Source organism: Staurois parvus, unplaced genomic scaffold (assembly GCF_062004578.1).
Source record: "Staurois parvus isolate SC_StPar_1 unplaced genomic scaffold, SC_StPar_1.0 ptg000439l, whole genome shotgun sequence".
Lineage (NCBI taxonomy): Eukaryota > Metazoa > Chordata > Amphibia > Anura > Ranidae > Staurois > Staurois parvus.
In genome coordinates, this window is record NW_028318235.1 from 5334689 (window position 1) to 5348231 (window position 13543).

General features: G+C 46.9%; 1 protein-coding gene across 2 annotated transcripts in view; it reads left to right on the forward strand.

Annotated features, from left to right (window-relative positions):
- The window catches only part of MFSD12 (major facilitator superfamily domain containing 12), a 172825-nt gene extending 168833 nt beyond the window's left edge, over positions 1-3992 (forward strand). For both annotated transcript variants that reach the window (XM_089687901.1, XM_089687900.1), the window contains one exon: positions 3028-3992. Coding sequence is in view for 1 of the 2 variants with exons in the window: in XM_089687900.1 (XP_089544026.1) it covers positions 3028-3104 (77 nt within the window). In the remaining variant the exon portion in view is untranslated. The remainder of the gene's footprint in view (positions 1-3027) is intronic.
- Positions 3993-13543: the final 9551 nt, after the last annotated feature.

Below are 13543 nucleotides of genomic sequence, written 5' to 3' on the forward strand. Positions count from 1 at the left end.
TATAGCTTCCTAAATGCTGTTCAAAGAGGCATGTTGTTTTCCCTAACTAAAAAGTGTATGGTTGGGAAGGGCCTACTGCTGTCAATAGGATGTAAGTCAGGTAAGGAGAGGTGGGTAGGACCATGTTTGACCCAGATTTAGCGAACACCTCTTTAAGAAGAGCAGCCCAAAGAAGTACTCTCCTTGCACCTTGCTAATACCGGATTTAAACTGGCACACTGTGTCCATTAGTGTTCCAGTCACGGGCCCATCTGCTTGGTGATTTCAGCTGTTCATAAAGGTTTTGAAAAGTCAGTTTCTAGTTCTTTTTGGGCTCATTTTGACACTTTTTAACTTGTGGATCTTATTCAGTAGTGGCTGTGATTCAGCCTTTTTTCTCTTAGCAAGCAACAAAGGATATACCAGAGGAAAAGTCAAGATGTTGACTGTATCCCAAAATTAGACATCCTTATATAATACAAAAGGAGAAAAATTAATATTTCTGTGAAAAAAAACTTCAGATAAACCATATGGTATAGAAAAATATACAGTGGTTGGCCAAAATTTTGGAAACCCTACATGATTTGCCGGTGTGAAATGGAAGTGATGTAACCTTCTTGCTTCCGCTGTGTGATGAGACACCTAGCTAACAGGTGGGAAGCCTCACTTTCTTCATTCACAACATTATACAGTTTCCGGGAAAACGTCTGAAGCATAAGCGCAGTCGACATGGTCAACCGAGAGAGATAAAAGGACATTGCGCAGGATTGTGACCCGGAATAAGAAAACTGCTGCAAAAGTGACTGCAGAGCTCAATCTCAGGCTCCACATTTTCATAACTCTTACTGTGAAGAAGCCTCTCCATATTTGGAGGTTACATCTCTTTTCCTCCACTGCCCCTTTGTCCTCTGTGATGACCTTAAAGTAAATTACTCTACACCATCTCTCTCTCTCTCATCGATCTCTCTCTCTCTCTTTCATCGATCTCTCCCGCTGTGCCTTTGTGTTCTGACAGAAGTAGGATATACAGGTTATTTTAACTGGGAGTCAGATATGAAGGGTGGAGGGGGATATAAATCTTTTATATTATAGTAGTACTAAAGGCTGATACTTTTTTGCATGGATATAATCATTTTTAATATAATGCACAATACTGGTTAACTTTTACTTTAAATTATTATTATACAGTGTTTATAAAGTGCCAATAGTTCACTCAGCGCTGTACATTACAAAGGGGGACAGAACATGTCACAGAACAATAACAATACAATGCAAAACATGAGGGGATCGAGGGCTCTGCTCTTTCGAGCTTACAATCTAGGAGGGAGGGGATGGTGGCACAGGAGGAGATAGCTGTGGGGGATGGAGTGGTAGGAAGAGTGGAGGAGGTCGGCAAGTTAGCAGGGGGTGGGATAGGCTTCCCTGAAGAGGTGGGTTTTCAGGGTGCGCCTAAAGGAGAGGAGAGTAGGTGATAATCTGATGGGTTGTGGCAGGAAGTTCCAGAGGATGGGTGACACCCTGGAGAAGTCCTGGAGGCGGGCATGGGAGGAGGAGACCAGGGAACCAAAGAGGAGGTCTTGTGAGGAGCGGAGTGTGCGTGCTGGGTGGTACTTGGATATAGGGTCGGTGATGTAGTTCGGGGCAGTATGGTGGACAGCTTTGTACGTCAGTGTTAGGATTTTGAATTTGATCCGTTGCGCAATCGGAAGCCAGTGGAGGGATTGGCAGAGGGGGGTGGCGGAAACGGAGCGGTTGGAAAGGTGAATGAGTCTGGAAGCCGTATTCAGGATCAACTGAAGCGGGGATAGCCAGCGGCGAGGCAGGCCAGTAAGGAGGGAGTTGCAGTAATCGAGTCGTGATATGATGAGGGAGTGGATGAGCTGTTTAGTGGTTTCTGGAGTTAGGAACGCGTGTATTTTGGCGATGTTGCGGAGGTGGAGTCTGCATGAGTTTGTTAAAGATTGGACTTGGGGCTGGAAGGATAGATTGGAGTCCAGAATGACACCAAGTACTCTGGCCTGCGGGGAGGGTTTGATGGTGGCGTTGTTGGATATGATGGAGAAGTCAATGGGGGGTGGGGTCGGGGCTGGGGGGGAAGACAAGAAACTCGGTTTTGGAGAGGTTCAGTTTAAGTCTGATATGTCGTTCAGTAGTAGTTAAATGTGATTGTTATTCCTTATATTACCTCCAGTCTATCAGTCTCCAGCTTTCATTGGATTCAAATACTGATCTTCCCTGCACAGAGCCCTTAAAGTGATTGTAAACTTTTTTTATTGTTTTTAACAACAAACTTGTCATACTCACCTGCTCTGTAATGGGTTTGCAAAGAGCAGCCCAGATTTTCCTCTTCTGGACTCCTCCTGCCTCCAGAGTGCACCCATGGCAAGCCGCACATTATAGCACAGAGTGCTCTCTATAGCAAGGTTCAAAAACGTCTGCCTTTACAATCACTCACTTCTTTCTCCTGCCCAGGAATACATGTCCCATTTGGCATTGCTCCTCACATTAACAACTTCTCAGGCCAATGAATCAGCTGACCAACTAATCGATTATGAAAATAGTTGACAACTTTTTTCATAATTGATACTGAATTTTGTTGATTAGTTGTTTCAGTCTTCAAGTCAGTGGATGCATAGTTTTTAGTTTTTTTTTTTTTTCTTTTTAAAGGAACCATTCCTGCACAGTACAAGGTACACTCCTGGTATCTCTTAGATGCCAAAGAATGGACCCTAGTGCTAAGTTGGTGAACCTCCATCATGCATGTCCTAAGGTGTGATTCACCAGCAGCTGAAAGTTGAGTTGCCATTGCTGGAGCAGGGCAAACTTAGAGGTAAATTTACCAATAATATGTAATGCTCCTTTATTTCTAGTGCTACCACTACTAGAGCGTCTATAAGCAAAACCAGTTCATTTCTAATTTTCTTTTGATTGATTAAATATTCTTATAACTTCTATAACTAAATAAAACATCTCACATTTGTGCAAATGTTCACTATTTTAAAGGGTTTCTTTAAAAATTCTTCTGACCCTTACTTATTTGTTTTGCAGGTAAAGTGTCAGCATCTTCGATACAGGAGTCTTCATGGGCCATAAACTCACAGGATGATAGTGCAGTGAACGCTTGAATATCCTACTGCATACCTACCTCACTTTATGTGCTTTGTTTTGCACAGACATTGGAGGAGATTTGTCAACTTTGGCACACAGCAACAACACAAACTAGGAGCGTTGATAAATTTTATGGGGCAAAATTGCAATTATTTTTATAAATTACCTCTTTACTGCTTAAAACTAGCACTGTGAATGTAAATAGTCCCATACTACTTCTTTAGGTGTAAGTAGAAAATTGTTGCAAGTGAATGTTCGAGTATTTCCACTTGGGCATCCAAATTGGGATAACACCTACTTTGCAGTATATGTTACATGTTCCCATTCACACAGCATAACGTAAAAATAAAATAAAATTGCTGCTTACATTTTTAATTGCCTAAACTAGTCAACTAGTGTCCCCCTATAATGTTAGGAAGGGAGATGTGGAGTTAAGTTTACCTAACTAACCCTGCCTGTACTGTGCTAGCAGATTTCCCTGTTTGCAAACCCACCCTTTGTTGAGATAGACCACTTTGAAATCTAAAGATCTCAAAACTTAGATTCTGAGTTGTATGCTAATGAGGGGAAACTGACTCTGTCCCCACTTTGAAATTGTTCAGAATATCTTGCAGCACTGTTTAGTCCTGTTATAAAGAAACAACTGGAAAGGTCAAAAATACATTTTTGTGTAAAAATGCAAACGCATAAAAAAATTTGACTGCACAAATGGAAAATAATAATCTGTTTGAAAATCTTTGCAAAGCTGTAGTAATCGAGGACTAGAGGTTCAGGGTTCAAAATCACGCACAAAAAGTAATGCAAGGCCTTTAATGAAAGGCAGATGGATTTGCACCAAAAATTGTATATGCCTAATGCTGTTGATAACTTGTTTGATTCATTATAAAATGAGTTTTATGAAGAGATTGTTATTGTTTATGTACTTTCTATGTATTAAGAGTTACCTCTTGTTGTGCAAATATATATATATACAGTGGGGCAAAAAAGTATTTAGTCAGCCACCAATTGTGCAAGTTTACCCACTTAAAAAGATGAGAGAGGCCTGTAATTGGCATCATAGGTAGACCTCAACTATGAGAGACAAAATTAGAAAAAACATCCAGACAATCACATTGGCTGATTTGGAAAGAATTTATTTGCAAATTATGGTGGAAAATAAGTATTTGGTCACCTACAATCAAGCACGATTTCTGGCTCTCACAGACCTGTACCTTCTTCTTTAAGAAGCTCCTCTGTCCTGCACTCATTACCTGTATCAATGGCACCTGTTTGAACTTGTTATCAGTATAAAAGACACCTGTCCACAACCTCAAACAGTCACACTCCAAACTCCTCTATTTTTGATTGAAAAAGATACTTTATTACATAAGTATAAAAAAAACATGATACTCGTTATCGGGGTACATCTCACCCTATACTGCGACGCAGCGCACCACATTGCAATACAGTTCCAAGTATACGATAAATACATTCAATAAATAAATACATTCACTCAGCGGTATGATGTCTGACGTGATGTGCGTGGCGGACGAATCCCCAGACCAACACGTCATGCATAACGCCGCTTACCCCGAGACCATAGCATCCTAAAACAAAGTACATTTCTTAACGTTACGAAGTCATGCAATAAAAAACCGGATGTTACACTTTACAATAAGCATCGGGTGTGTGGGGGGGGGGAAGGGGAAAAAGAGGGGGACACAGGCCCGAAGCTTTATTGAAGGGACAAAGACACGCAAGGGGGAGTAGGGGGAAGGGGAGATCTTCAGACGTCCTCTTCCTCCTTAAAGTCCATCAAGGTATAGTCTCTGAGCAGACTTAGGATCAGTCTGCGGCAGTCCTCAATAGACATCCTCTCCCGCTGGTGGATGAGGCGCTTCCTGGCGCACCCTAAAGCGTCCTTAAAACAACACAGCACCCGCCAGGTGCCGTCAATGTCCTCCAGAGAAAAAGTTCCACAGAATAGTTCATTCAGCACCCCAAAGTGTGTGATGGCTGTCTGTGGTACAAAGTCCTTGAGTTCAGGTTCCAGGGCCCTCAACAGGTCCTGAGCAAAAGAGCACTCCCAGAAAACGTGATGATACGTTTCCTCATGGATGATGCAGAAGGGGCAGTGTCTGTATCTGCTCAGGTTCCTGGCATGCATAAACGTCCTGAGAGGCAACCCCCCTTGGATTGCCATCCATGCCAGGTCCTTGTGCCTGTTGGTGAGAATGTTTGAAGAAACATTCCTCCAGACCACCTTGCAGGTGTCTGAAGGCAGGCCTGGAACCGACTCCAAAATGTCACTTGCTCTGATGAGCTTGTAAATGGTCTTTGGTTTCCACAAGTCAGGCTTGACTCCCTGCAGCCCCTGCTCCTTGATAAACTTGAAGGTATCCAAGTAGTACCAAGGGGTGTCCCAGTTGTAGGGGATGGAACTGTCCCAATTGTCCCATCCGAGGGACCTCCAGAGAGGCAACAGGAAGAAGCGTGACATTGCGTTCCCGCCAGAGTCCATAATCCTTTTGGGCAAAGTTCTGCGGATGCAGTTGCAGGCAAAGAACTCCCTCAGTTGGGTGGCGATGTCAGGCACGCCCTTACCGCCCTTAAGGGGTTCCTTGAACATGACTGCTCGCTTCACTCTGTCCATCTTGGAGCCCCAGATGAAGTGAAATACCGCTCTGGTGATGGCCTTACAGGTATTGACCCGTGGGGGCCAGGCCTGGGCGAGGTACTGCAACACAGGGAGAATCTCGCTGCGGAGTACCAGTGTCTTCCCTTCGATGGTGAGGTCTCTGAGGCTCCAAAGTCCAAATTTCTGTCGCATCTTTGCCAGTCTCTCCTCCCAAGACTTCAAGGCTGCACCCTCGGCACCAAACCAAACTCCCAGGATTTTCATGAAGTCTGTCTTGATGCCAAAGGGCATGGATGCAGAAGAAGGCAGGAACCACTTTCCGAAGAGCATGACTTCCGACTTCCCGCAGTTGACTTTTGCCCCCGAAGCTTGGCCAAAGTCCTCGCAGGTCTGGACGAGCAGGTCGATGGAGCGCTGGTTGGCACAGAACACCGTCACGTCGTCCATGTAGAGCGAGCACTTCACTTCCCTTCTGTCTGGTCCCGGTGCGGTGATTCCCCCGATCTCTGGATTCCGTCTGATGCATTCGGCGAAGAGCTCTATACATCAAACAAAAAGCAGAGGTGAAAGAGGGCAGCCTTGTCTGACCCCGGAGAGGACCGGGAAGGGGTTAGTTTTCCAGCCATTCACCTGCACTGAACTACAAATGTCATTATACATGATGTCAACATATGAACAGAACATTTCCCCAAGACCAAACCTGCGCAGGGCTCTGCACATAAACCCATGGGAGACACGGTCAAAGGCCTTTTCCTGATCAAGACTGACCAGGGCTGCGTGCACACGGCGGTCCTTGATGTATTGGACCGTGTCCCGGACGAGCGCTAGGCTGTCCACAATCCTGCGGCCAGGAATGCCGCAAGTCTGATCCGGGTGGATGATCTGTCCGATGACGGCCTTCAGCCTGTTAGCCAGGACTTTGGCGAGGATCTTGTAGTCCACGTTCAGGAGAGAGATGGGACGCCAATTTTTCAAGTCACATCTCTCCCCCTTACGCTTGTACAAGATCGTGATCATCCCCTCCCTCAACGGAGGCATCCTGCCCTCCACCACCATCTCCTCGTACAGCTCGAGCAGGTCCGGGCCCACGAGGTCCCACAGCGCTACATAGAGCTCCGCTGGGAGACCATCGCAGCCCGGGGTCTTGCCCCGCCTAAAGGATTTAGCGGCAGAGTGCAGCTCCTCCAACGTCAAGGGGGCGTTGGTGGCCGACAAACCTGCAGGATCAATAGTGATACCTGACAAGAATCTGTCGGCTGCTGACGTGGTCGGCTGCGGGGTGACCTCTCCGAGGTCACCCCGAAAGTGAATGGCCCTGTGGTCAGAGAAAAAGCAGGGGACCATGGAGAACCCACGGTGCCTGACTGCCCTAGAGGTGAGCACAAAGTCAATCCTGGAACGCACAGATCCATCGGGGCGGCTCCATGAGTAGTTCACGGAGCCGCGCCCCATGGATCCCACGGCGTCCTGCAGGGAAGCCTCCGCAATCACCTCCCGGAGCAGCTTCGAGGTGGCGTCGAGTTTAGCGTACATGCTGGAGCTGCACCCGTCCTCTATCGGACAGTTAAAATCACCGCCGATCACTACTGTGCTCGTTGTGATGAATTGCGTCCGCAGGGTTTTGAAAAGCTACAGCCGCGCGTTCTCCGGGGAGGCGTACACGTTGATGAGCCTAACTGGCTCTCCCGCCCATGAGCCGTCTATGACCAAAAGGCGGCCACAGACGAGCTCATGGACGGAGTCAACAGTGAAACGACCTCCCCTGATAAGAACCGCTACCCCTGCAGACTTGCAATCGCCACCCCCAGACCAGTAGGAGGGACCGTGGGTCCACTGGGAGGACAAATGAGTGTACCTCCTCAGAGGGGGAAGGGCGCACTCCTGAAGCATGTAGACATCACTCTGCTGTGTGGAAATAAAGGTCAGCACAGTCTGCCTCCTAGAGGCATCCTTGATGCTCCTCACATTAATGGAAAAGATAGAGATCTCAGCCATCATGGGAAGGAGATGAAGGGGTTAGTTGGCAGGGGCTGTACTTACCTCCCCTGGAGAGGGGGGGGCCTCTGCAGCCTGACCGATGTCTTTGCTCAGTCCAATCTGGTTGAGGACCTCATTGAAGTTGGTGGAGAGATCTGGCTCCGACCGGGTCAGAGCCATCTCTTCTTCCACCTCCTCCTCCTCCAGTGTGTCGAGGTCCTCCCCCACGGGGTCGGGACCTGCGGCATTCTGGAGGACAGCAGGCCATTTGGTGGAGGAGGAGAGGTCCTCTGCCGCCGGGCTGGCCTGCTCCTTCCGCTTCCTGTTCCCCGCCGCAGAGCTGCTGGCGGGGGCGGGAGGGGGAAGGGCCGGGAGATCCTCCTGTGAGGACAAGTCAGGGGGGGCGGAACCGGGCCCGGGAGGGGGGGCAGGGGGGCCAGGGTCCGGGGGGGAGGGGCGGGGGGGCGGCCTCCAACACCGGAGGGGTAGGGAGGGCTGGGGTGGGGGGTTCCTCTTACCTGGGTCCTTCTGGTGTTTCTTTGGGGCTGGTTTAGCGGGGCCCTTGCTCAGGGCCCCTGCATACGTTCTGCTTCTCTCGGGGCAGTCCTTGTAGACGTGCTCTGACCATCCACAAAGGTTGCAGGTTTTGGACCTCGGGCAATCCTTGGTCTCATGGCCTGCAGCCCGGCAGAACCTACAAGAGAGCACATGGCAATCCTTACCCTCGTGCCCCGGCTGTCCGCACCTGCGGCATGACTGGGGTTGATCCGGCTAGTGTAGGAGTCCTGCGGATGCTCCCAGGGAGAAGCACTGTTGCAGGTGTTGGAGGTCTCCAGCGGGTCGATCTCTCAGCAACCTGCAAAACATGGCCCACTTACCTGTCCAGAAGCCGTTAGCATCTAGTATCCGGACTGGGTCCTTCAACACGACGCAGAACCTCTGGAGATAGGTGGCGATATCTCTTCCAGGGACGTGAGGGTTCCTCATAGATACCGTAATCCGCCTTTCATCCCTTTGAATGGGAGAGTTCGCAACAAAGTTGCGGAAAGGGGAATCGGGCCCAGGGGTCTTCACCATCTCCCAGTATCTTCTGCAAACCTGTAACGATACAAAGGTTATATAAAAAATACCTCTCACAAAGGACTGCACCGACAGGGTCTCTGCCTTGCTGAATCCCTGATCGAGGATCATTTTCTTGCCGAAGACTTCCGGGGTCATCTCCGGGACTCTGCCTTCCACTTCCTTCAGCCGCAGCACGACTGTCTGCTTCATCCAGGGCTCCAGGGAGGGGAGTCCGTCTGCAGGGCCGGAGCGTTCTGAGGTGGAGGTGGAGGGGGCTTCTCCCGGGGTCTTGGCAGGAGCGGCGGTTGGTGTTTTCTTGTTCGCTGTTTTCTTCCCCATCTTGCCGAGGTTTGCTCAGGAAGGCTTCCCAAAGTTGTTGAGCGGGTTCCTTCTCCTTCTTCCTCGGCGTCTTCACTCTCGCTTAGCCTTTGAAAAGGCTGTTTGGCGACTACTGCCCGGAGGTAGTAACGCAGAGTGGGGAGGGGGGGAAGATCACAAACTCGTTCTGTGTGGGGGCTAAGCCTCAAACCCAATAGCAGCAAGCAGGTGAAGCCGAATTGAATCGACGATCCTACCAGGCCGAGTAGAGGGTACCCCACACAGACCAAATGGCTGGGATAGATGCAAGTGGTTCTCAACGTCCTAGCTGGAAGCAGGGACACCCCTAAAGGCAAGGTCGATACTACACTTGATCTTAGCCAAAAGGCCGAGAAGCCTGAATCTGCAATAGGCAAGCAGCTTGGTGTGAACATATCAACTGTGGGAGCAATAATTAGAAAATGGAAGACATACAAGACCACTGATAATCTCCCTCAATCTGGGGCTCCACGCAAGATCTCACCCCGTGAGGTCAAAATGATCACAAGAACGGTGAGCAAAAATCCCAGGACCACACGGGGGGACCTAGTGAATGACCTGCAGAGAGCTGGGACCAAGGTAACAAAGCCTACCATCAGTAACACACTACTCCGCCAGGGACTCAGGTCCTGCAGTGCCAAACGTGTCCCCCTGCTTAAGCCAGTACATGTCCGGGCCCGTCTGAAGTTTGCTAGAGAGCATTTGGATGATCCAGAAGAGGATTGGGAGAATGTCATATGGTCAGATGAAACCAAAATAGAACTGTTTGGTAGAAACACAACTCGTCGTGTTTGGAGCAGAGAGAATGCTGAATTGCATCCAAAGAACACCATACCTACTGTGAAGCATGGGGGTGGCAACATCATGCTTTGGGGCTGTTTCTCCGCAAAGGGACCAGGACGACTGATCCATGTACAGGACAGAATGAATGGGGCCATGTATCGTGAGATTTTGAGTGCAAACCTCCTTCCATCAGCAAGGGCATTGAAGATGAAACCTGGCTGGGTCTTCCAACATGACAGTGATCCCAAACATACCTCCCGGGCAACGAAGGAGTGGCATTGTAAGAAGCATTTCAAGGTCCTGGAGTGGCCTAGCCAGTCTCCATATCTCAACCCCATAGAAAATCTTTGGAGGGAGTTGAAAGTCCGTGTTGCCCAGCGACAGCCCCAAAACATCACTGCTCTAGAGGAGATCTGCATGGAGGAATGGGCCAACATACCAGCAACAATGTGTGAAGACTTGCAGGAAACATTTGACCTCTGTCATTGCCAACAAAGGATCTATAACAAAGTATTGAGATGAACTTTTGATATTGACCAAATACTTATTTTCCACCATAATTTGCAAATAAATTCTTTCCAAATCAGCCAATGTGATTGTCTGGATTTTTTTTTTCTCATTTTGTCTTTCATAGTTGAGGTCTACCTATGATGCCAATTACAGGCCTCTCATCTTTTTAAGTGGGAGAACTTGCACAATTGGTGGCTGACTAAATACTTTTTTGCCCCACTGTGTATATATATATATATATATATATATATATATATATCTGAAGCTCTATCTCTACCCCATGGAGTGAATCAAAAATATTTTTGTGGTGATATACAAGTGGTTTATTACTCTGATGAGATCAATGTGACCCACACCAACGACTGCTCATACACCTTGCATGTATCTTTCTGTATGCTCTGGCAGAGTACAGCTCTCAAAAGTCCTGTGCTCTTTAGGTATTCAGTGTGCAGGCTCAATATTTACCAGTATTGTTTATGGGAGGGAGTGTGAATGGACTGTGGGTGGTGACATCAGCATCAACAGAGGAGTAGATAACTTCCCTAATAGCTCTACAAATCATTCAGGGCAATTACACCACATGTATATAGCAAAAGAAAAGTATTATATGAGGACATACTCAGGAAGTGAGTATTACTGGGAGGTCAGACTGCAGACCACTGCTAGCAATGTACAATAGTGCTGCCAGTGAATAATGTTTCTGTGTCCAAGAATGTAGTATATTCTTAGACATATATGGGTTATATTTCTACCTTCAGGAGGTAGACACTGATATAGCAGTTAAGCCAGCCACTGTATACCCACACATCCAACTGTCTTTTTTTGCTAGTGCACTAGGTTGAACACTCTTTCCTCAACTGGGAAAAACAAATTATATTTTTACTAGCCCCTATTTGTTTCCAATAGAGAATCTTGGTATTGTTTTCTTATTTGACTTCAATCAAGACTTTCAAAAAGCTGCTTGAGCTGCTCTCTACACAGCAGTTCTATCGATCTGTGTATCTTCTGTAACAACTTTGAAGGCTGTACCTGGACCCTGCTGGACTGAAAGATTGCAGGGCTAGCCTGGAATGTGATATTCAGGCACTGGCATTAGAATTATGGCATTTTTAGTTTGCCACTGAACAGTCTTTAGGTCCAGAGTTGTGGCACAGCATCTGGTATGACCCAGTCTCTGATGGCTCACATGGTATATTAGCCTTTGGTCGTGGTGAGGGAAGTCTGGAATGGGATTCTCAGGACTGGACTCTGGTGATACTTTTTAAACCTCTACCACAGACTGCTCTCCAAACCTGGCAGAGTCTTTGAGGTAAACCAGCATAGCGCTACCCCCTTATGCTCGGCCCTCCTGACCCTGTGTATACCCTGTACAGTTGAGAAACACTGACCTAGAGGAAGCTATTTCCTGCTGATACTCCTGTTTTTTTAAATGCTTCATAAATACCCCCGCTTTCTCATTTTCTTCCACTGCCCACCTACAGTCACTTGGCCACCTCTGGCACCCTGCAACCCACTTCAGCATCAGCCGCGTGGATTTGTGCATACTGTGGACCTATTTGTTTTTTTCTTTTAATACATTTTATTGATAAGGAGGGAAAAAGTTACAGATATAACAGGCGTATGTGACACATGAAACTTACAGTACAACACAACAGTTAAGCCCTCTTGGGAGCCTACCCAACCATTTTATAATAAAATCACGGTTAGACACCTTAAAGACAGCTAAAACATAACATGGAAGTCAAAAACAATAATTACCCAAGAAAGGAGTTAGTACTTTAAAGTATAAACATAAATGTCGTATGATTTTACCTTTTATAAGTCCAAAAATCTTGGCCTGTAAGGTGTTTCTTTTCACCTGGTTATCTAGCCAGTAGGACTGTTGTTTTTCAACAGAACGAGCTATCCTCCAGATGTAGCTGTAAGAGGGCTGACACAAACTATTAACCACTGATAGGCATGCTTACAGTGGTAAGCTTTTATTTATGTAAAACCTGTATCTCAAAGGAAAAAAACTTGCTGTAACAGCTTAAAAAGTGTTAGATACACTAGTAGATTTAACTACACCTAAATACATTGAAGCCAAACTTTAGCTAATACTCCTCTCCCTGAGACTGACCAAGCTTATGTCCAAAGGGGTCTCTGTTCTCTCTCATCCAGAATGTAAGCACCCTAATACAGGAGTTGTGTTACTGGCCAGATGACAAGGTGAAAACAGAGGTTTAAAAAGCCTGAAAAAGAAAACAAATTCAGCCATCGCATCTAATGATTGGTAACCTGCCATATAATAAATTTTTGGTTTTGGGTTTAATAGCACTTTAACATCTCCAATTCAGAATTCTCAGTTTTCACCTGAAGGAACTGTAGCTTAGGAAATTCTATAAGACTCAGATTTACAATTCTTATTCAGGATGATGCAATTGAAGGATCAGCCTACTGTTTCATGAAATAGGGTTTTTTTTTTTTCTTTAGCGTTCTCTCTGCTGCAAAGATCTTCCCAGTACACTTGATATTTAACCCCTTCACGCCAGAGCCTCCTGATCCTTTAAGGGTTCCAGGAGGCGGGGCGGGGTTTAGGGTCATGTGACCGCCATGACGAGCCGTCACGGCGGACACATGATTGGGAAAGGTCCCGATCGAAAGAGGAGATCAGGACCTTTCCATGAGTACCGGACACACGTGCTGGGAGTGTGCAGGGCACGCGCTCTCAACCCCTATGTTCTTTTTTTAATAGAACGCAAATGTGCGGCCTCTTGGCATCTAGGCACAGACGCCGAGAGGCTGCACATTTTTGTGTGGCCGACGTGAAGAGGTTAAAACATTCATCTGGGGACTAGAAACAACCTGTGGAATCATGGCTTCCATCTGACAATGTGAAGGAGCTTTTTTCTAATTGAAAGGTAAATTTATTTGTAGTGGCCTCTACACACTTTTTGCCCCAGTCCTCTTTAAAAGGTCCTGAGACTGTACCAGAACATTTCCTTTTAATAAGGTATTCGTGAGTATGTAGTCTATGCCCAATGTAGATGCTTTAGTAATCTACATTAGGTGCTTCCTCTAGGCAGTTCAAAGGCATATTTACCTTTTGGGTTTTTACTGATAGGAAGTTTAATTCCCCACTTGAATCCCAGTTAACTGGTTTGGTCCTCA